This window comes from Pseudonaja textilis, chromosome 2, assembly GCF_049901715.1.
Source record: "Pseudonaja textilis isolate UNSWEBS1 chromosome 2, rPseTex1.2, whole genome shotgun sequence".
Classification (NCBI taxonomy): Eukaryota; Metazoa; Chordata; class Lepidosauria; order Squamata; family Elapidae; genus Pseudonaja; species Pseudonaja textilis.
The window spans coordinates 70,624,156-70,648,654 of NC_141991.1; the positions used below are offsets into that span (position 1 = coordinate 70,624,156).

Here is a 24,499-nt window from a genome sequence, read left to right on the forward strand (position 1 = left end):
CTGTGTTAGATATTGGGAATAGATTTTCCTTTTGCTTCTGTGGTAGTTTGTGTGTTTTAAAACCTGATGGTTTCTTTTTTTTCCTTTTCTCATTTCACAAGTTATCATCTGATTTTCTCCTTTATTTTGCTCTTCTTTTCTTGTTCTATATTAACATTCTTGAAGCCCCGAGTTCTGATTGGTCCACACAGACCGCAACTTGATTGGTTAACTAAACTCCTGTGATTGGTGCACTAAGAGTTTACCATGATTGGCCGAGCCGATCGCGGGAGATTCAAAGTGCTGCCATTGGCCGCTGAGCCACCGGCCGGCTGAATAAAGCCAAGCGGCTCGTAGGTCTTGAACTGTTCTGTATATTCAATAAAGAGCTGAATGTGCACTTTGAGTCTTGCCTCTCAATGTGACCCGATCTACCCAGAACCGATCTACCAGACTTAACATTTCTATTGCTCACTACCATTATTCTTCTCACATGTACCTTCAGCCTAATAATGCCAGATTAGATAAGGTATGTGTCCTTGCACCATTTCACTGAAATGAGTGGATTCAAATGATATCTTTTAAGCTAAACCAATATTCACACTACGTGGGAGAGATGGAAATGCTATGATGAAACTTACATATATTTCTTATAAGTAGTTCAGATGAATTTCATGGATTTCATAGATAGATAGATAGATAGATAGATAGATAGATAGATAGATAGATAGATAGATAGATAGATAAAAAATGATGTATAGTAAAGGTCCCTTGAATTTGTAATATACCAGTATATCTAAAAATGAAGAATTAAGAAGCAGAATAAATGCTGGAAAATAGAGCAATAGTTTTCTCCCTATTCAATGATGTAAAGTATTACTGCTGGATGATAAATGATCAAGAATGAATTATCTATTCTTGGCCAAATTAAAATTGTTTTTGTGGCAATTAACTGTATTTTGAATTGATTGCAGTTTCTTTGGAATCATGCTGTACTTAGCATTTAAATTAGGAATAAGAAATGTAAGATAATACTCATATTACATTTTTGGGGGGTCTATTTGTTCCTTACTGGGAAATTTTGCATTTCTTATTACTGGGAAATCTGTTGAGTTGGGCAGATGAGGAAGGAGTGGACCCAGGATAGCAAGGAACTCTTTATTTACAACCGGAATAAAAAAAGCAACAAATGCGGCTAGCGCCGGCTTTTTATAGCCGATGCTGTCCAACACTTCAGCCACTGATGGGGCTCCAATATTCGCGCCAGTGGCTGAAACCAATAAGTGGAGTCTGACATCAGACTCCACTTTGCATATGACATGATCCATGTAAATGTAGCATCATGCATATTTAACAGAATCAACAGAAATTACTTCTAACCGTTATCTAGAACAGTTCAGAATTAAAAACCTGTTTCTGTTGGATCCTTCTATGTAGTGTCTCAAAACCATGTGGAAAAGACAGCCTGGTTTCTCTTATTTTACCCCTCTCTCTGCAATACAGTCAATAATATGTAAGAACTATTTCTACAGCAGAGTTGGTACAATGGTTCTATTGTTGCCATGCAGTTGGCAGAAGCCTTTAATATATTTATAGCGTTTGAGTAATTTGAGCTAACAAATTACCAATTTTCAGAAAAATAACATATATTATGATATAATATAATACTGTATAATACATAACATTAACATAACATATATTATCTAACAAATAATAGTAATATTTTTATGGAGTAACATTTTAGTATAATAGGTATATAGTGCATAAACATTTTAGTCTTCATACTAATTAATTTTCAGAATTGAAGTTAATATTTCTTTTTGGAAAAATACAAGGTGGTTCTAGCCTATATCATATCACCTTTTCAGAGTATTGTCCTGTTGATAATATTAATTGTAGGCCTAGATACAAAATGCTAAAAGCATTAATTGAATGTAAGTGATAATTTTGAAGCTGCTTTCAGTTTGAAAAGTTTCTCAAATCAGTAAGTCACAGAGAAACTATTATATTCCATTACGGCAAGCTATGCAGCCAATCTTCTCACTGCATTTTCAATATCAATCCAATATCAATGTTTTTCCTCATGAAAGGTAAGTGAAGTGCAGCTCCATAACATCTGTAATTTGCAAAATACTATTTTATGGTTGGCCTTTTTAAAAAACCACACTGAAATGCTTATGTATAAAGGTCTTTCCACATGCGCTAAAGTGAACTGAGCTCTGCAGGTCATATACTAATAGCTCAGGGTTGAAATGAAGGGTCCTTGGTACTCTCTCAGCTTGCCTGTTTTCTTGCAGACATTTCATTGGACAAACTAGGTAATAGTTTGTAGTTTGGATAATGAAATGTCTGCAAGAAAACAGCCAAGCACAGAGAGCAGCAAGGATCTCTCAGTTCATATACTTTTATCTCAAAAATCCTCCACATCAAATAATCAGTTCTGGTATCAAAATGATGAAAATGATGGACAGCATTATTCCTGGTTTGTACAATATTTCTACACTTTGTAAATTAATGTTTTTGAAGAAGAGATAGGCATCGGCAATAATAGTCTTTTGGAGTGCAGTTGTAAATGAAAAATCAAATAATAACAAGTGGTATTATAGGATAAAACAGATGCTAGCAATTGTCCATACTGGATTATTTGCCCTTACTCACGTTATGGGAATACAATAATGTTAAGCTGTGGATTTTATTCAGAGGCAGAACACATATTTTCTGTAAATAAGCTCATGGTTCAATTTCTGGCATCTCCAGATCAAGCTGATATCTAAGACACTTGAAGGCAGTCAAGCAAGATGTACCTATAGAACAGAAGCACCTTCTCTTGGTTTAAACACTCCTGCCTGTGTCTTGACATTTTTGTGATGACACTTGAAGGCAGTCAAGCAAGATGTACCTATAGAACAGAAGCACCTTCTCTTGGTTTAAACACTCCTGCCTATGTCTTGACATTTTTGTGATGACAGTGAAACTAAGTATTTTACTATTAGGCAATTTTCAGCTACACTGCAAACATAACCCATGTTGTAAACAGGATCAAAATATAGTACATATATTGTGGGTAAACAAATGATTTTTCTTATAATAATCTGTTGAATTTAGAATACCAACTTCATTCATTCATTCCTCAACAAGTGACTCTGAGTGGTGAACAGGGTTAAAATAAAATAAAAACAATGATAAATTTTACAAAAGTGTATTATGACTAGATCTTATTATGACTAGACCTTATTATGACCCAATAATCTTGGGTTGAGCATATGAAGTTTGTATGCTAAGCATTTTTTAAAACCCAAAATATTTTTCCTGCTTACAATTATTGTGGCATAGGGAAACAGTCATACTCACCTGCTCTCTTTTGATATTGTGTTAGAAAACCACAGTCATTGTATTTGCAGGATACTATGAATGAAGCTTGGATCAGTTTTTTTAGAGTTCCTCAAAGTCAATTTTTGATCCTGGCGAGTGTCTAGATTAATCCCCGCAATTTTCTCAATATGGTCTTTTTTGGAAAAGCTTGCTGTCATCTCCTTGCTAGGGCTGAGATCAGATAGCACAGAAAATGCAGGTTCTGTGCAGAAGCATCTGTGGTTTGATCTATTTATTTATTTTATTTGGTTTGTCAATTGCTTACAAGATAATAGGTATAAGTAAAAACATAGTAATGAATACATGGATATATATAAGAAAAATAAAAGAAACAATAGGACAGGGACAGTAGGCACATTGGTGCGCTTATGCACGCCCCCTACAGACCTCTTAGGAAAGGGGTGAGGTCAATAGTAGAAAGTCTAAGGTTAAAGTTTTTGGGGTTTGGGGAAGAAACCACAGAGTCAGGTAGAGTATTCCAGACATTGACCACTCTGTTGATGAAGTCGTATTTCCTGCAATCAAGTTTGGTGCGATTAGCCTTGAGTTTGTATCTATTGTTTGGTCTTGTGTTGTTATGGTTGAAGCTGAAGTATTTATTGACAGGTAGGATATCACAATGTATTTTATATACTATACTTAGATCGGACCGAAGGCGGTGTAGTTCTAGGTTTTCTAGGTCTAGAATTTCAAGTCTGGTGGCATAAGGTATTCTGCAACGAGTAGAGGTGTGGAGAACTCTTCTTGTGAAATATTTCTGGACTTTCTCAACTGTGTTAATATCATATACGTAATGTGGGTTCCAGACTGATAAGCTGTATTCGAGTATTGGTCTAGCAAATGTTTTGTATGCTCTAGTTATTAGTGTAATATTATCAGAGAAAAAGCTATGCAAGATTAGGTTAACAACTCTTAATGCCTTTTTGGTTATGTAGTTACAGTGGGCTCTAGCACTTAGATCTTTAGAGATGAGAACTCCAAGGTACTTGACAGAGTTTGAATCATCAACAAGGTCTTGACTATTCAGCTTGTATTTTATTTTCTGATTTTTTTTGCCAATATGTAAGAAAGAACATTTATTTGTTGAGATTTGAAGTTGCCATATGTTTGACCATTCTGATAAGTAGTCAAGGTCTTTTTGAAGGGTAGCAGTATTGTCTGTGGTGTTGAATAGCTTTACATCATCAGTGAAGAGAACGCAGTTGCTCTTAATATGATCACAGAGGTCATTTATGTAGAGTATGAAGAGAGTTGGTCCTAGAACACTGCATTGGGGGACACCACTGTTGACAGGTACAGAATTTGATAGGACACTCCCAATTTTGACCATTTGTTGTCTGTTTGACAAGAATGCTTTTATCAAGTTATGTAGGTGTTCAGAGATACCATAAGATTTTAATTTTAGAAGTAGTTTGTCATGTGCCACTGAATCAAAGGCTTTACAGCTCTACTGCTAACAATTGTTTATCAAAGTCCCTGATGAAATGGAAGTTTAATAGTGGACAGCCCAATCACTGAATCTTCTCTCCCTTGCAAAAACTCCCCAACATCATCACTCAGATATGGATCACCTTGGAGTATGCTATATTTAAGATAATACAAAAGAGATTTCCATTCTTGTGAAGCAGCTGTTTACCTCTGTAGCTACACTGGTAGGTAAAAATCAATGAAACATTTCTCTGTATCTGCTCCCTGTGGCTGTAGTATCTTACCTTTGCCCACTGGTCTGGTTATCAATAAACTGGGAGGCGCCGCTCCCATTGCCCAAATTGGAGTCTCAACTCTGGATTTAATTAACAGACCTATGCTCTTGTTTTCACTTTGAATAACTCCTAGTAGAATCCTATTATTGTTCTGACAGTCTTTATAACTGTTCCTGCACAACACACTATAAAATATCAGCACGTTTACATTGTTTTTCTTAAGGCAGAATAATTCCCTCAGCTCTTATCCTTAACATCACTAGCTTTTTCTCCTCCATTTCACACCTCCCAGTCCCCCAAGGCCTGGCATCAAATTACACATTTTTCATTCTTTTGTGTAAAGAAGAGAGATCTCTTCCATAGTGCCAGATTTTTTTTCAGCACTCCTTAATTACCTGTAGTATGTTTCCTTACTCACCATAATATTGGATATATATCTGATTTTTTTCCAGCCAAAAATATTGATCTGATTAATCTTTTGAAGAAAGAATGAAGAATAACGAGACCAAAGGGAATCCATAGAACCCAAGCAGTTCTCATCCACTAAAACTCCCAGAAATTGTCAATGGATTCTGGGAACTTTCTAAGAAGTTTGTAGAGAAAGTTCCCTAACCCTGTTCCTAGTAGATTTAGCTAGCTTTGTATGATAATTATTCTGTGCTGCTGTCACCATGGCTGGTCTATCATTAGGCAAAAGTCTGAAGCAAACTCATGAAAAAGCTATTAGCTGCAATACTTAGCTTTTACTTCCCGAGTCACCCCAATTATCCCCTTCTCAAAGAAAGTTGTACTTTGCATCTTTAACCTCCTCCTCCACTGCCCTCAGGTTTTGTGGAGGATCATGTTAACTTTCTAGAGGAACATGAAGCTCTGGCTTATTCAAGAGCTTATAATGGAAGATTTACTGTGTCTCCTGGAAAAGTATCACCTAATATTTAATAGGGATTGAATGTCAGATTGTTGGTGTTTTCTCCTGTTTTGGGGTTTGTACTATATATGCACCAAAGTCCTGTTTGCAATTTTATGGTCAGACTCAGTTGACAGAATGGATGAATGAATGAATGAATGAATGTTATTGTGCATGTTGAGATAGAAATAAACTTTTAATCCATTCAGTTTTTGAATATTAGAAAGGGTGATGCAGTTATCTTGTTCCAAGTTAAACAATTTGGGGAGGTTGGCTTTATCTACTGACATCACATCAGATTACCTGTATCAAAACAAGTAAGCCTAACAAGGCTTACTAATTTATTTGTCATTCTGGCTTCTCAAATATTTTCCTCATCCTATTTTGTCAAAAGCAAAAAATATTCTTGATATGCCTCCATGTAATATAGTTCTTGGTAGCATGATCAAATTATTATAATTTTATTTTTAGCCACTGAACAATAGTGAAATGTTGCTAGTTATCACTATACATATTTTCCCATCTTTTGATCCATCCATATTTTGTCTTATGGCTTCTGTTTTGGCTCTCTTGCTTTCCTCCAACTCTTTTCTATTTCATACTACTGAGTGGTGAAAATGCTTTCTATCTGCAGCAAAATGAATGAATTAATGTGAATGTAACAAAATAAATATTTTTATCAGCTACATGCCACTGTAAAGTTGTTAAATCCTAATAACTGCTGGTATAGTTGGAAGATCTCAGATTTGTTGTTATATTAATCAAATAAGGAGAACATGAAAAAAAAACAAGCAATACCAATAAAAGCTATTTCTATGCAAGAAATTAAACATAAACTAAAGTTGTTTATGCTCCAATGAAACCATTCCAAATGTATAGTGAATCCTTGGGGACAAGGGCAATCTTAGATAACTAATGCTTATTCATTAGGCTAAACCAAGATTTCTTGGTACTGACTGACAATCAACACAGACAATCCCTTTTGGATTTTGAAAAAGAAATTTGAAACATGAGCATAACCTTGTTATCCTTCTCCATACTTTTATACAATGAAATTATTGTATAAATTAACTCTGTGATAGTTATTATCCAGGCATGGCTGGATGGAATATAAAGAATTCCTGATCACGCTAGTCTCCATTTGTCGGGGATGCATTGTAAGATTTCAATGAGTAAAAATGTTAGAGGGAGCCAATATTTTCATTAAATTTGATTTTCTGAGCAGCATATAAAATATCTCCTTCAAGTCAGTATCATAACAGTAATGAGGGCATTTAGAAGAAAGGCAATATTCTACCTAAGTCTTATTCCAACAGACTTTCCTGTAGAATACAGGTGCAACTCAAAAAATTAGAATATCATGCAAAAGTTCATTTATTTCAGGAATGCAATGTAAAAGGTGAACCTAATATATGAGATAGACTCATTACATGCAAAGCAAGATAGTTCAAGACATGATGTGTCATAATTGTGATGAGTATGGCTTACAGCTCATGAAAACCATGCATTGTTGGATATTTAATGCTAGATTGTTAGATCCCACAATTGGCAGATTGTACTTAATTGTTAGATCCCACAGTGCATAATTGATACTTAAAAAGTATCTCTTGGAGTTAAGAGATATTCAAAAGGATATTGCTTTTTACATAAAGTGAAAGCATTTTGGCTGTTTGATTTATTGATTTATTTTGTACCAACCAAAATTCCTTTTGGAGGAAATTGGCAGCTATATAAACTAGCTAGCTAGCTAGCTAGATGATAGATAGATAGATGAATAGATAAATATATGAATACATAAATAATAAATTTAGTTTACCTTTGCCTACTCAAATTTTGTGTAAAAGGCAGAACTATGAGACTAGAAACAGGGCAGCTTTATAAGAAGTTTTATAGCATCAAACTGGCAGCTGAGTATCAAACTGGCAGCTGCAGACTGGGTGCATCATGCACAGGCCACTCCCACCCCAGCTTCACAAAAGGGAAAAATGTTGTGATACATCACGTGACATCAGTGTGATGCTGTGAGTTTGACACCCATGTTTTACAGTGTTCAGTGGGATTTACTTTTTATAAACATTTAGAATTGCTGTATTAAGAAACAATAGCTATTAATATTATGCAAACTTACTGAGCACTTCAAGTAAGCACTTTGAACTCAATAATTTCATCTTTGTACACATAAAAGGTTCATAATATTAATTATAAAATAATATGAAATTCTAACTTCTTTGCAGGGAAACATATTCCTTATCCCTTTATGTTCTATCCAAGATTTACACAGCCAGGAATACACTTAACAAAGTTGAAATTAATAAACATATTTTTGTTATTTGAGAGGAAAAAGGGAGAAGGTAGCTACATGGCTATCGGGGAAATTAAGAATTCAGTTTCTTATGTGTCAGAACTCTTGTGCTTTTGCTTAATATTCTTATGACCTAGTAATCTTTATCTAATCATTATTCCATGTATCCTTAATTTCTAATTATAAATATAATAAACCTAGAATCTTTCTGAGAAAGTCACAAACAATGTCACACATTTTTTATACAACCCCCCCACCCCTAAAATTCAGACAAGAAGCTGGTTAGGCAGTAAAAGACAGCATTGTTAACACTTTCTGTTTATATAATGTAAATGAGTAAAAAAAGAAAGAAATGTAAATGAATGAGGAAATACTTCAAAGTGTGAAGAAACAGTTGATGTCAAGCTAGCTCAAAGCTAAAGGTGACAAAAGAATGGAATATAAAATAGGACAAAAGAGAGAAAAATGAACTATCTTGTTTTTAAGAGTGACAGTTCAAAGGTAAACAGGAAAAAAAATCTTTTTTATGTTGCCACAGATAAGCATAAGTACATCTCTGTCTTAGTTTTGAATCTCAAAGAAAAGGTTTTGTTGAAAAGGGCTTATAAAATAAATGTAAAAAGTGATAATACAATCAAGATTCTTGTTTGTATAAATGCCATTCCAAGTAGAAGTGCTGTAAATGAAGGTTCAAAAGTTCAGCTGTGTTACATATCCAAATTTCTTAAAATGGAGGTAGGCATTATTTAGCTGACTTCAGTAGGACTGAGCTTTATTTGGAATAGTTGAAATGGGATTATTCCTAGTTCCAAAATGCTCCAATAGAGCTTTCATTTTATTTAAATTCTAAAATGGAAAAGTGGTAAACTTCTAAAGTGGAAGAGAAATTTGAGGGAAAAGAGTTGAAGCAGAATTCTTTTAGGTAAGAGGTGCAGTCATTCAACATCAAAGGCAGTTTTTTTTCAATCTTAGCAACTTTAAATGTGCGGATTCCAACTCCCTTAATTCCCCAGCCAGCCATGCTGGGAATTCTAGAAGTTCAAGTCCACACATCTTAAAGTAGACAAGGTTGAGAAACTCTGATCTAACTGATTGGAGTGGATTTAGTGGTTTGCCAGACTTTTCACTAGACTATGGTTTACATACCCTGGAAGCTTTTAAAATTAACTCTAACTCTAGCTAACTCTAGCCCAAGTGATGTCCTAACCATAATGCATCTTTAGAGCTGTTCTTCCTGTTCATTCAACAGATTGATATCTTAACTTCTAGTCTGAGATCGGACACAAGGAGCGGGGCTCTGTGAATTCATGCCTAATCCTTCTCATTGGAGACCCCCCAAGGGGCTAAAGTCAGTGATGATGAAGAACAGAGGGGCACCCTGCAGTTGCGGAGAGTGGCAGCTCTCCAGCTGGACCCAGGGATTCCCTCCCATCCAATGATGAAGAGGAGAGGCAGCTACTATGACTGCCCTGAAGCTGAGGCAACCGAAGAAACAAAAAATGTGCTGGAGCGTTGTAGATGAATGGTGATTGAAACTGGGTGAGGTGATTCTTTTTTTTACCTAGAACCTAACCCCAAAGAAAATAAATCCTGGAAAAGAGACTCTTTGAAATGCTTGTCAAAGTGGGGAATAATTACAGAAAGAAAAATTATAGACCCCAAAGAAAAGGAACTAAAGGAAGAACATAAAATCTTTAAAATATAGAAAGATTGGATTCTTAAACTTTATTGGCAATATTTTGGTAAGGCATTTTAAATGCTGGAATTATTTGTCTGAATATTGACTATTTGCAAAAAAACTGAAATAAATATTTGTCAGATTTTGTGCAATGTTGAAATTTAAGCTGAAGGTGCCATCTATTGATGTATGGAATATACACTAACCTCCTACAACCTTGGGAAAGTACTGATAAGACAAAGGAAAAAAAGAGGAAATAAATAACCCCTGGAGGACTGCTGTGCTATCTACTGTTCTATATTTGTTTACTTCATGGCTATTGGAGGCTTAACTGTGAGACTATGGACAACATCTAAAGAAAGCAACTTTTAAATGCCAGGATCTGTGACTGAACTTACAGAGTGGACTTAAGGAGATATTTGGAAATCTTCCTGGATTGCCTAAATGGAACTAATTGACTAACTGTGGTACACAAATAACTATAACAGAGGATCAATGCCTCTAAGCTGGCTTTCTGAGGCAATAGAAAGACCAGAGGAAAAGATAGAACAGATAAATCAACAAATAAACCAAGAAGAGAAGAAGGAGAAGACAATACTTATGAATCAAATCAGGGACAATATATATTAAGAAATAAAAAAATGAGATTGGATAAAAAGAAAGATTTTTTGAAGAGAAGATAGGGGCTTGGGCAGATTGTCCAGAGGTACGGCAGCAAAAGATAGTAGAGATGGAAGAAATATTCGGGTTAAATAGGAAAGATGTAGACAGAGACAAAGACCCAAGGGAGGAGTTTGGGAGGCAAGTCAAAAAACGAGTAAGAAATACTAAAGGGGACTAAAGATGATAGTTAGAAAGGGAATGTTGTTTAATATAAGATTGGCTTTATTGAGAACTAGAATAGAAGTAGAAACAAGATGAAGGGGGAATATTATTATACATATTTTTATAGAATATACTAAAAGTAATAGCTAGATGTAAAGATTAGATGTTGAAAGATGGTATCACTATATACGTTTAAATAATATTGTGATAAACATTAATACAAATATGTATAATAATACCATAATTACATAAGTATGATTAATACAACAAATATTAATATTACCATTATTTTTTGTATTTAAATGAATGATACCCAAATGTCTCACTGTTCATATAATGATATTGACATATATCCAAAAATTTAAAAACCTAGATTAATATCTTACTGTTAAATATAATTATATTTAATTATCTTGACCCATGGTTTTCATATGTCACCTTTCATATTCCTGTCATTTAGTATAAAACTTTCATGAATGTGCAATTATCTTCACTCTTTACAATCATACAGTACTAATACTTTGGTGTAGTGCTGAAGCACCAGGCTAGAAAGTGGGAGACCACAAATTCTAGACCCACTTTAGGCATGAAGCCAGCTGGGTGACCTTGGGACTTTCCCTCAGCCCTAGGAAGCAGGCAGTGGCAAACCACTTCCAAAATCTTGCCAAGAAAACTGCAGGGACTAGTCCAAAGCCAGGAGTCAACAACAACTCAAAAGTGCAACTCACCTGCTTTCACAATCATGAATGGAGTAAAATTTCACATGAATATGGAATGAATATACAGTTAGACAAATCAATTTTGGTTAAAAGAATTCGAAAATTGCTATACCACCCTGGAGAAATCAGGTTGTTATCTGGAGGAGGAATGGATCACTGTGGAGTTTCCAAAAACATTGTGTTATTGGAAGAGGAGTAGAGGTGGTTATTCAGCAGGTCCTGACCAGTTCTGGAGAACCGGTAGCGGAAATTTTGAGTAGTTCAGAGAACCACCTCTGACTGGAGATTTTACAGTATCCTTCCCCCGCCACACCCACCAAGCCACGCCCACAGAACCAGTAGTAAAAAAATTTGAATCTCACCACTGAAGGGGAGGTCTGGCTTCTGAACAATGTAAACAAAATAATATAGTTCAACTAATCCTTCCTTCCTTCCAGTGTGTGGAATGAGTTTACTGGCTCTATTTTCAGACTTCATCAGGATTTCTAAACAAGAAACTTGCACCGTTACGTTCAGCTTCTTTTACCATTTATCATTCTTAGATTAATAAATAAAATAATAAAATAATATTTGGGCTAAGATAGGCTGTGATGCTCAAAGCTATATTCACCAAAACAGGTTTTATCCAGGTGTAAGGAAAAAAACGGATTAAAGAACATTTGCAATTTTCTTGAACTACTAGTATTTGCATGCATTCTTAACAGAGTTATAATGCAGTCTCTTAAAATTCTTATTTAATTGTCAGAAAACGTAATCTCTCTTAGACTAGTTGTGCAATGTGTATTTAGTTCTCTGCGAAGTTCAGAGAACTGTTCTGTGGAAAACCCAAAATGTCACTATTATTTATGTATGAGTCACTATGGGAAAGAACCTTGAAGGTTTTTATTTCTTGAAAATCTCAGAGTGTCTTCTGACCTTTATATATTCCACTGAGTTATGCTTACTAAAAGACAAAGAGTGTCGTGCAGCTTACATTAAGTGAAAATGGCATGGAGCATCACAGACCTCAATTTTTCTCAGCTAAATAGATAAAGTTAGATCTCTCAGTCCTTTCCTGGTCACTATGTCACCTTTGAATTTTTCTAGGAAAAGCAGCAATTTAAATCCCGACATGCTATTTTCAGTGGAACATGGGCAAGAACACCCCACCCCCCACCCCCATTTTCATATTGGAGGGTAGATTTTTTTTCTTAGTTTGGAATATCTGCTTTTTTATTTAGCTCTGGTTCCAAACCCTATTTGAGAAAGAATTCCTAACCTATAACCAAAGAGTGAGTTAATACTGCTTTGGTATATCATGCTTAGCTGAGCTTTTTACTGGTGCATGCCTGGCTTTACAAATGATTGGGTCATGATTTATTTAAGCAGAACATTTCAACATAATGCCAACACATTAATTTACATTACCATTTGTAGATGTTTATTGAAAATGTACCATGTAATGACCCAAAGGGTATTAATGTGTAGAATCTCGGCTGTTCTTTGATTAATGACTCTTCTCTAAAGGTCTTTAAGCTGATCAATTTGTGATTCAGGATCAGTTTTCTGCCTATATTTTATCACTAAATGTGTGGTATGTGTCCCTTTTTGTAACTGAAGGACCTCTAGGAAAATTATATTGGCATCTATGCATGTAGCATTCCCAAAATTTAGTCAACAATGTTATCTAAATAGTTGGAAATTTGGTCTTTCAATCTCTTCCTGGTCACTATATCATATTTCTTTACTGTAGGAGAACTTTAACACCTGAAAAATCAAACTATATATACAGTTGGATGCTTATTTCAGAATTCCTAAAATGGTCCTCCCAGGATACCTTGGGTTCTTATTAACAATTCCACTTATCCATCTGCAGTACTTGATACTCCTCCCAAGAATTCCTCTACAGATAGTTCTCGACTTACAAGAGTTCATTTAGTGACCATTCAAAGTTACAATGGCACTGAAACAAGTGACTTACGACCAGGGGTGGGATTCAGTTTTTTTAACAACTGGATCTATGGGCGTGGTGGTTGGTGGGGGTGGCTTGGTGGTCATATGACTGGGTGGGCATGGTCAACTCAACATCACTCATGTCAAGGGGCGCTTCTCCTCACCTCTCATGATAGTGGGGATGCTGTAATGGTCATAAGTGTTAAAAATGGTCATAAGTCACTTTTTTCAGTGCCACTGTAACTTTGAATGGTCACTAAAAAGTGCTGATTGTCCAGGGGTGGGGTTCTATAGAACCCCTTGTTAACTTTCTAAGCAGTTTAGAGAACTTTGTTTTTTTCCAGCCTTATTACATTCTTGGCAGACAGCCTAGACTTCCTGTCTCCCAAGCTTCAGAGGCTTGGCTTTCTTAAAGGCGAAGGGTTGTTTTAAGATTTTTACACTGCTGTTGGGAGGAAATACTTCCCTGGACAATCAGCACTTTGCAGAAATAATTGAATAATGAAGCAAAGCTTTTAGTGATAGGGAACCAAGATGAGTGACATTCAGCAAGGCTTTTCTGCTAGCTAGAAGGATTGACATTCAAACATGAGATTCCATACTCTTTGTGAGTTTTGGTCTAAAACTGGTTTTTGGTGAAGGTTAATTCTGTGCTTGGTGAAGTTTAATCCTGTGTTTATTGATGGGATAATTTTCCGTATTCAACCTTGTTTGGAAGGAAAAAGATTAATCTCTGTTCCCAAAAAGAAACTGGATTGAGAAATCTGGCTAGTTCCTGTGTCTATTTGTTCTGGTAATTAGTTTAACAAGCAACAGCTACTGTTGTGATTTAATTATTTGTATTGTGTTTGAATTTTTTCCTGCCTCATGGTTTCTTTTTCTATTTGGGGAGAGGCTCTTCCTTCACTGCTTTAATACTATCTGGCACTGTCCTTTTGGGGTATACTCCATAGAGGCAGGATGCAAGCTTGGCACTGATTTTTTTACTGCCTTTCTGGGGGGCATGGGACCTTTCCTTAAATCTGGGTGATTTCCTTAGGATATCTTGTGAGGTGAGTGAGACCAACTGGTATTTTTAAGTGATATAAATGGATCTAAGGATTGCTTTTCCTGGATGTGCTTTTTCTGGATGGCTTAAATGATCTCTCTGCTAAAGGGTTTCACTTTATGAGCAAGAGTTGGCTGCTTGATAGTTATCACTGCATTTTAAATATTTTCATTCCTCAAGGTGCTCTGGAACCCTTCCTGATTTGTAAGTCTGGCTTGCAGGTATTTTTAATCTAAATATTGGTATTTAGGGCAGCTTTTTGCAAGCAAAGAAGCTTTTTGTGTTTTTGTACAGGTAATCCTTGACTTACAACAGTTCATTTGGTGACCATTCAAAGTTACAATGGCACTGAAAAAAATGATTTACAACCGTTTTTCACACTTATGACCATTGCAGCATCCCCACAGTCATGAGAGGCCAGGCGAGAAGAAGCGCCCCTTGACATGAGTGATGTCGAGTTGGCCATGCCCACCCAATCACATGACCACCAAAGCACCCCCACCAACTAAGCCATGCCCACAGACCCGGTTGTTTAAAAAAAATGAATTCCACCCCTGTGATTGTCCAGGGAAGTATTTCTTCCCAACAGCGGTGTAAAAATATTAAAACAACCCTTCATCTTTAAGAAAGCCAAGCCTCACAATCTCTGGAGACAGGAAGTCTAGGCATACTGGCAAGAATGTAATAAGGGTGAAAAAAAACAAAAGGAGATTACTTCTAACTACCGGTTCTCCGAACTGCTTAGAAAGTTAACAAGGGGTTCTATAGAACCAGACAGAACCGGTAGAATCCCACCCTGCTCATGACCTTTTTTCATACTTACAACCAGCATCTTCATGGTCACATGATCAAAATTTGGATGCTTGGAAACTGGTTCATATTTATGATGGTTGCAGTATTTTGATATCATGTGATCCCCTTTTGCAACCTTCTGATAAGTCAGATTCACTTAACAACCGTGTTACTAATTGAACAAGCACAGTGATTCACTTAACAACTGGGGCAAGGAAGGTCATAGAATGGGGCAAAACGCACTTAACAAATGTCTCACTTAGCAACATAAATTTTAGGTTCAATTGTGGTTATAAATAGAGGACTACCTGTATTGCAAAATGGCAGGGAAGGCCCCGATAAACACAAGTCTTTCCCCTACTACCCCCAGACCAGAGGTGGTTTTCAGAAGGTTGTGACCAGTTCTGGAGAACCGGTAGTGGAAATTTTGAGTAGTTTGGAGAACCAGCAAATACCACTTCTGACTGGAGATTTGACAGTATCCTTCCCCTGCCACTCCCACCAAGCCATGCCCACAGAACCAGTCGTAAAAAAAATTGAATCCTACCACTGCCCCAGAAAAAAGAGAAACAATTATTTATATACTTACTTTTAAAAGAAATACAGTCCAATTGTGTGGTTCCATGTATTATACAAAGAAATGATCTAAGCATGAAATGCAAGTAAAACAAATTGATTTCAGGGACATGCTTTGGACATGTCACCCAAAACATCATCATGTATCACCTTTAACATGTGTCATATAGATTTTGCATTAGTTGGCTAGAGAATACAGCAGCCCAACGCATTTGCTGATCACCAAACTGATGAAGGCTGCTTTAGAGCAGGGCTCTAATACTTGAAAGGTAACTGTATTACATCTCCTAGAAGTCTCAACTGGGAAAGTGAATGTGAATTCAGCAATGCTTATTGTCTACACATTGATCAGTCCTGCTCTAGAGTACAAAAAAGAATTGAACTGGCACCTAAAATATAGTTATTGGGACCACATTTCATAGTTTCATTATAGAAACAATCTTATCATTGTAAAAGTATCCAGAGCTGCATGTTATCAAACTGGATGGCTAGATTCATATGGGAAGATGGACTTTGAAATACTAGCATTCTGAATAAAAAACCAGTATAGGTTTTCAAGCCAAGGCATATATTTTCCATCTACTGTATTTAATTTAGCAATATTTTTTATCTACAGATAATTCATTTGGTGTCTGATAGAAACTCTCCAATGAAAAATTTTCTAGGAGCAGTTTGGGAATAGAAAAAGATGAAGCTGTAGGTGCAAATCATCCACAACAGTTTTGTAAGCAATTTGAAAGTGTTATTATTTTAGCCACAGCTTATTCCCTTAGTAGAGAAAAAAATGTGCTCCACATCACTGGCACAAGAATAAAAAAAAATTCTTCAAAATTTTCTATAAACTTCTTGTTTTCATAAAACAGGCTAGAGCTGTTCTTATGTGCATTCAAAATAAGCCGAGAACTGTAAATAAATCACAAACATTTTTACCTCTGCTAGAATAGAAAAATAGATACATAAAATAGATAATCCAGTGATTTTTTTAAAAAAAGGAAAGTCTTCTGTGAGCAGACATTTATACAAATGCAAATAATCTTCTAATGCATACAAAACATATAATCTTAATTATGCATAGAATTTGCAATTAGTATAGATTTATAGGTGCAGATTGCAGCTAATTGGAATCAGGCATGGAGAAGGGCAATTGAACTGGAAAGGACAAAAATCTCACTTAGATATTAAATCAAACAATGGCTCAGTTTACTGGACAAACAACTTCTCCCAAGAAACAGCTAGCCTTAAAATTAAACTCAAATGTATCCATGCTTTGCAGCAGACAACTTACAACCCTTTATTTTCTTGTTCATTCTTTTGATTTCTCAATTTTTGACCATAATAGGGACTGGAAAATATGTCCTTAAGTGAAGCATCACATATCTGGACCCATGATCTTTTTTGCTGTGGCCATTAAGCAAGATATCACATGTCTATAATTTGCAACCTCCTGCCAGCTTCCTCACTGATTTTGCTTGTCAGAAGCCAACTGGGAAAGCCACACGTGGCAATTGCATGACTGCAGGATGCCATGCCTGTTGTAAATGCAAGAGAGTTGCCCAAATCACAATCATGTGACTGCAGAGACACTGAGATGGTCATGTGAGTCTTGGTTGTAATTTTTTTCAGTGACATTGTAACTTTAAATGGTCACTAAATGAATGGTCATTAAGCATGGACTACCTGTACTCTTGCAGGCAACCAAGTAAATATGGTAATTGTAAGCTGAATCAGATCAGGAACCAGAAATCTAATGGAAAGTCAGTCCATACTGGACAAAGGCCAGGTCTAATCTATACACAAGCATCACCTATGGTAGAACTAGAGTTCTATGAGGTAGTTTGTAATTAAATATGGTCCCGGTTACTAGTTTACTGAATGTGAGGGTTTTTAAAACTATGTTTCAGGGTTTTGTCTAAAAATCAGGCTATCTGCAGAGCCTTCTAATTGGGAAGAATGCCTGATGTAGACTAATTCCTTACTCACAAGAAATTCAGCCTATGATGCTTCAGGTAGTCATAGCAAAATATGATTGCACCTCAATGCATATAAGAGAGGCCATAAATACTGAACAGTTGATAAGTATCGTGTCATCAAAGAACAATAGAGAAATGCAATAACCAATGCACTCCAACTACACACCAAAGTAGAAATGATATCATAAGAGGTTCTTGGTAATGGAAAGTAGTTAGGGTAATTATTTTTGGAAGCCATGCTAGTTCTCCCCTATTACTGAAAAGTAGGGTAATTATGTGTTTATTTTTATTTTGCAAAATTAAAGATAATTTTAGGGTTGATTGAGGAAAAACAGTGCTTCTGTTTTGATTAATTAATAGAATAACAATACGTGATGTTCTTATATTTTACGTTGCAGTGCAAAGTAACAGGAGAAGAGAAAGAAGGGTTATTGGTGGGACTATCTTGCAAAGTCAGTCATCAACATGTGTCCTGCATTTGGGAGCTGTCAAAACGCTTCAGGGAAAAATATGGATGCTACCTAGTGGCATGTATTTTCAGATTCTGTTTTTCTTTTCTTTCCCTGTTGTTTTTTCACAAATAACTGCAGTAAGGATGGCAAAATGTAAGCATCATTATATATTTCGTAACAAGTGCATTTTAGGAAACAGAATAGAAGGAATAGAAGAATGTTTTGGTAGGATCCTAGAAAATCACTTGAATTGAAGAAAAGTTCTCAGTATTTTAGTAAAGTTGAAGCTGTTTGGCTTGAGATACCATACATAGCTCTCTGGAAAGTCAAGCCCATAATAACCAATTATCAAGAGAAGTTTCACATGCTAGATTGACTGTTTTACTGCAGACAAGAAAGAAGTCACACATGCCGTGTTCTGTCTCTATATATTTATGAATCCTGGTTTGAATCCCAAGTCTTTTCTTGCCCCTTCTTTTTCCCCAGCTTTAAAAGTCAGAGACATCTATTCTGGCTGGCTTGAGAATCATCACTTGATCCCACCTAACCAACTTTATCCAGTTCTTATTAAAGTTTTCAATATTGACCTTTACTTAGGCATTTAAAGTGGGAATAGAATATCATTAGTGTTTTTAAAACTCCTTTGATCTCTTCTAAAAATTTCATCTGAAATGTTTTGTATTCCACCTACCCTTCCTTCCAACCTAAAGCGAGAGAACTAACAACCAGATAACTGCAAAAATACAATCCTTCCACCCCATCCATTCTATCATCCCCCATCATCCAGCCTCAACTATCCATACTTATCCTTCCATCCCTCCACCATCTTTTCCTCTTCTTCCAAAATAGTCCAGCTGCCTTTAAAAAAAAGCACCACTGATACAACTACCATATTTTCCCCAAAATAAGACCCAGTCTTATTTTCTTTTGGGCTCCGAAATGAAGCACTGGGACTTATTTTCAGGGGTGGTCATGTTCTTATTTTTTTTGAGCTGCCCCACATGCCTTGCACTCATGCCCCCCCCCCCCCAGCCAGGTCATCCATGCCCTGACAAATGCCTCACACCATGGTGGTGGCTCCAGCAACCCTGTCCAGAAAGATCCCACATGGCCACTGGACCACTTCTTCCAACACCAGTGTGACACTGGAGCAGGAGGCCAACCGATGTGCCAGTGCCATGAGCATGAGGCAAGGTATGGGAGAGCTGCCCTATGTGCCCCACGCCAGCTTACCTCAGGGCCCTTGAAGCCCTGCCATCCATGCCCTGACACCTGCCTTGCATTCTGACCAGGACATTAACATATCACTCAGCTTCCTGTCTGGTGCCATGCCATTGATAGAAGAAGTGGGCTGGTGGCCACATGAGGTCTTGCTGGATGGGGCTGTTGGAGCCATTGCTGTGTGGCAAGGCAGTTGTTGGGGTGTGGATGGCCTGGCTGCGGGGCCCTGAGATAAGCTAGTGTGCACATGGGGCAACTCTACCTTCCTACCTCACCTCATGTCAGTGGCACTGCAAGTAGCCAGATGGAATGAGCAGCAGCCAGGTGTGAAGACACTTATATAGGGCTTATTTTTGGAGTTGAGCTGATATTGGGCACTTGTGCAAAAACGTGCTAGGTCTTATTTTCAGGATAGGTCTTCTTTTCGGGGAAACACAGTATGACCTGGGTGACAGAGAATCTCCACCAACATTCATCTGAACAACTTTCCATTTTCACTTTCTTTAACTTTCTTATTTAGGCAACATCAGGTGACTGCTGAAGAGTGTGTGGATGCTAACTTAGCTATTTATATTTCAAGGCTATTTGGGCTCCCTAAGAGCTTATTTTTGTAGGTTGTACTCAAATTGGTCCAATGCATTTCAGATGTCATTTTAGCTGAATCTTTCGTGGCAGCTTTACATCTTGTTTTGATTAGTCAGTGAGGAGGTTCTGTGCACATATTTCTTATGAATGGCTTATACCAGCAATAATGTACTTCGTAAGGCAACCTCTCCAGCAGCTTTGTCTGTATTTATTAAGTGACTCAGATGAGACTGAAGAGCATAGAGAAGGCACATGTCCTGGCTCCTTTCTGCCTCTTTTCTTCTAAATCGATCTGTCCCCATAAAGCAGCTTGTCTGTGTGGTTTGTACATGGTTTAAAAGGCTATCCTAGTTTTCTTCAGGCATAAAGAAACACAAACCAAAGTCCATTCTCGCTTAATCTGCTTGATGAAAAATCAAATGTTTACCACTGACTCAGAAGGCAACTATAGAATGCTATACTTGACTGAAGTCCCAATCTGTTCTTTTGCTGAGGGGACTCTTGAGATTTCTAATGGGACATGGAACACTTCCCTTTTGGTGCACTGACTGAATGCAAAGCAGTTTAGCTGAGAGTGAAAGTAATTATGACCAGTTTATAGCTGTGTGGTGGCCTAAATTAAATGAGTTTGAAACTACAGACATGTGGAAACCATGTGCCTCTGACATATAGATTTTATTTATTTATTTTTATTTATTTATTTATTTATTTTTGTCAATTGCTTACAAGATAATAGGTATAAGTAAAACCATAGTAATGAATACATGGATACATATAAGAAAAATAAAAGAAACAATAGGACAGGGACGGTAGGCACATTGGTGCGCTTATGCACACCCCCTACAGACCTCTTAGGAAAGGGGTGAAGTCAATAGTAGTCAGTCTAAGGTTAAAGTTTTTGGGGTTTGGGAAGAAACCACAGAGTCAGGTAGAGTATTCCAGACATTGACCACTCTGTTGTTGAAGTTGTATTTCCAATGCAATCAAGTTTGGTGCGATTAACCTTGAGTTTGTATCTATTGTTTGCTCTTGTGTTGTTATGGTTGAAGTTGAAGTATTCATTGACAAGTAGGATATCGCAATGCATGATTTTATATACTATACTTAGATCGGACCGAAGGCGGTGTAGTTCTAGGTTTTCTAGGTCCAGAATTTCAAGTCTGGTGGCATAAGGTATTCTGCAATGAATAGAGGAGTGGAGAACTCTTCTTGTGAAATATTTCTGGACTTTCTCTACTGTGTTAATATCATATATGTAATGTGGGTTCCAGACTGATGAGCTGTATTCGAGTATTGGTCTAGCAAATGTTTTGTATGCTCTAGTTAGTAGTGTAATATTACCAGAGAAAAAGCTACGTAAGATTAGGTTAACAACTCTTAACGCCTTTTTGGCTATGTAGTTACAGTGGGCTTGGGCACTTAGGTCATTAGATATCAGTAGTCCAAGATCCTTGACAGAGTTTGGATCATCAACAAGGTCTTGACTATTCAGCATGTATTTTATTTTCTGATTTTTTTTTTGCCAATATGTAAGACAGAGCATTTATTTGTTGAGATTTGAAGTTGCCATATGTTTGACCATTCTGATACATAGTCAAGGTCTTTTTGAAGGGTAGCAGTATTGTCTGTGTTATTGAATAGCTTTACATCATCAGCAAAGAGAACGCAGTTGCTCTTGATATGATCATAGAGGTCATTTATGTAGAGTATGAAAAGAGTTGGTCCTAGAACACTGCCTTGGGGGACACCACTGTTGACAGGTACAGAACAAACAAACCTTAGAAAATGACTAGAGACAGTGGTAGGCTGCTGGATGGTCAGCGAGGTTTGGGCGAGCTGACACCCCTAGCTGTGATCTCCGGCTGGGCCTGCCCACCAACTCTTGTGCTATGGCTTTCTCTAAACAACTAACTTTTCCCCGCCCAGGCTTCCCAGGTGAATTCCGCGCTGTTCTGCTATACTCACCGGACCTGCCTGAGTTGATTAGCTGCCTGTTTGAAGCTGTGTTTCAGACCTAAAGTGCACGCTCACAACCAGCGAACCCCTTATGAATGAAAGTGCAGCCACCTCTGACTTCAGGCCTCATGAGAAATCCAGGAAAGATCCCCAATTGCAAACATCTTTTGACAACAAACATCTATCTGACTGCTTAAAGATTTCTGATTCATGTTTATGCACATTTATAATTTGCTCTTGATTTTTGTAATATTTCTTAATATTAAACCTGTAAAATTAAAAAGATTTGGGGTACAAATTAAGTTTCTTTCAGTTTTGGGGGCCTGAAAACAAAAACACTCATCTCTAATAAAATGTAATCCATTCTCATTTTGCAATACTTCTCTACTCAGCCTATTGCTCACAAACATGAAGGCCAAATTAGGTATATTGTTCTCAGTTGGGGCCCTCAATAATACATATTACTTTGTGGGTACATAGGTCTCAGGTCTCTCTTTTTTCCCGTGAAGATGCTGGGAGAGGTCATCTGACAGTTTAGAGTTACCTATCACCAGTATGTTGATAATTATTTAGATTTATATTTCAATTGGGTCTGTGTAATGCAACATTATTTTTCCTTCTTAAAATACATTTTTTAAAATCTTACACTTCAGAACAAATTGATGAGTATATCATCATAATCTTCTTCTTCATCATCCCTTAATTGCAGATTAAATGTTACAATAAAAGTAACATTTAATCCCATATTTTTAACTTATTTATCTCCAAAGAGAATCCTCCATAAAAGAAGTCTAAAATTACTTTTTTTCCACCATAGGAAAAAAGTTTACACAAACATCTCAAACCTACAAGAAAATAAGTTTAGCTGCCATGATTCATCTTCCAGACAATTCCACTCGAATGACTGAAAATCTTCATAGACATACTGTCACACATTTGTGGGAAGAAACCCTGAGGTTGGTGTGGGAATACCCCTTAGAATTTTAGGAGTTGACACACTCCAACAACTCTGTGCCCACTCAGATTCCCCGAATAATCTTGTTCAGACTGAAGAAACTGCTTGGATGGGCAGCAAAATATCTCAAACCAACAAGAAAATAAGTCAACTTCCAGAGTGGTGTACCTGGATGACTGAGAATCTTCATCAGTATTTGACTCAAATAACTTAACAAAAACTATGAACAGAATTAAGATGATGTCATGCAGATTCATTGCTAGAGATGTTAAAGCATAAACTGAAATTATGAGAATAAAGAGATAGGTGCAGAAAGAACTTATTTTCTTCCTCCTTGTACTAATTCTGGGATAGTTTATGTTACTAATTACTTCAAATAATTTATTAGAATACCACCACATACCATCACAATATGATGAAGACTATTCCTAGGTATGCAGCATTTTTTACAACCAGTAAAGAGGAATTGATCAAAACATACACATTATAGGTAAAAAGTAAGTGAGATCCACCTTACCAAAGTTGCAAGAATATAGTGGTATCCTATCCCGTTTTTTTCAAGCTTGATTATCTGTTATTGAAAAAATAAAACATAAAAACAATTTACTGGCAAATTAAGAAATGCCTCTTCAATAATTTTACCTTGTTTGTGGAGGAAGTAAGAAATGTTTCACTGGAATTAATGCTGCTTAAAGAATATAATAGCTGCTTAAAGAATACAGGAGTTATATTCTAACTCCTACATTCAAATACAATTTGTGATATGCATACTACCACATGATAATAACTTGCAAGAGAGATTTAAAAATAAAAATATTCTCATCCTTAAAGGAAAATGCAAACATGGGGTACCTTCAAATAGGTCATAAGCATTAACATGTACTCTTTGTCTCATGAGCCAACTGACTGTGATCATCAGGCAAAGTTTATGAAGATGTTGCCCAGATGCATATTCACATTTGGCAAAACTAAAGCAAAGAAAATACAGAATGAATTGTTCCTTTGCTTTGCTGCAATGCCCAAAGGAGAACTTGTTTATTTCATTTTGAGCCTTTTCCTACTTGTACCTAGTGACAGCCAAGCATGACACGACAACACCATGTTTTCCTGCTGTTGGCTCTGGCTACACTGTTATCACATCTCAATCCATGAATGAGACAGTCAAAATTTGTTCTTAGCTCTTAAGGGATTAAAAGAGTATTTTCCTCTTTATTCCAAGGTGTGTGTAATCCATGTCACTCATTTCCTTGGTCAGAAATCCGGGGACAGTGATGATTTGAAATATAGGCAACAGAGACGTAATAGGAATTAGCAATAGGGACAGCAATTTCATGCCAATATAGATTTTTGTCAACTCATGTATGGATGGAGAGCACTCCAATTCAGCAGCTGAGAAAAAGCCCTGAGAATGACCACTGCAAATTCCTGGAGCTACATGGGCTCATAGATACAAGAAATGCAAATCTTTATCCTATTATTTGAACAAAAAAAGCAAAACTAGAACTATGCACTGAAAGAAGTAACTGG

The 24,499-nt window shown here is 36.6% G+C and overlaps 1 protein-coding gene across 3 annotated transcripts in view; it reads right to left on the minus strand.

The window, feature by feature from the left end:
* Positions 1-24,499, minus strand: part of GRIA1 (glutamate ionotropic receptor AMPA type subunit 1) — a 248,195-nt gene that overhangs the window by 88,682 nt on the left and 135,014 nt on the right. For all 3 annotated transcript variants that reach the window (XM_087924247.1, XM_026696642.2, XM_026696640.2), the window contains exon 5: positions 23,490-23,543. In XM_087924247.1, coding sequence (XP_087780373.1) covers positions 23,490-23,543 — 54 coding nt within the window. The remainder of the gene's footprint in view (positions 1-23,489; positions 23,544-24,499) is intronic.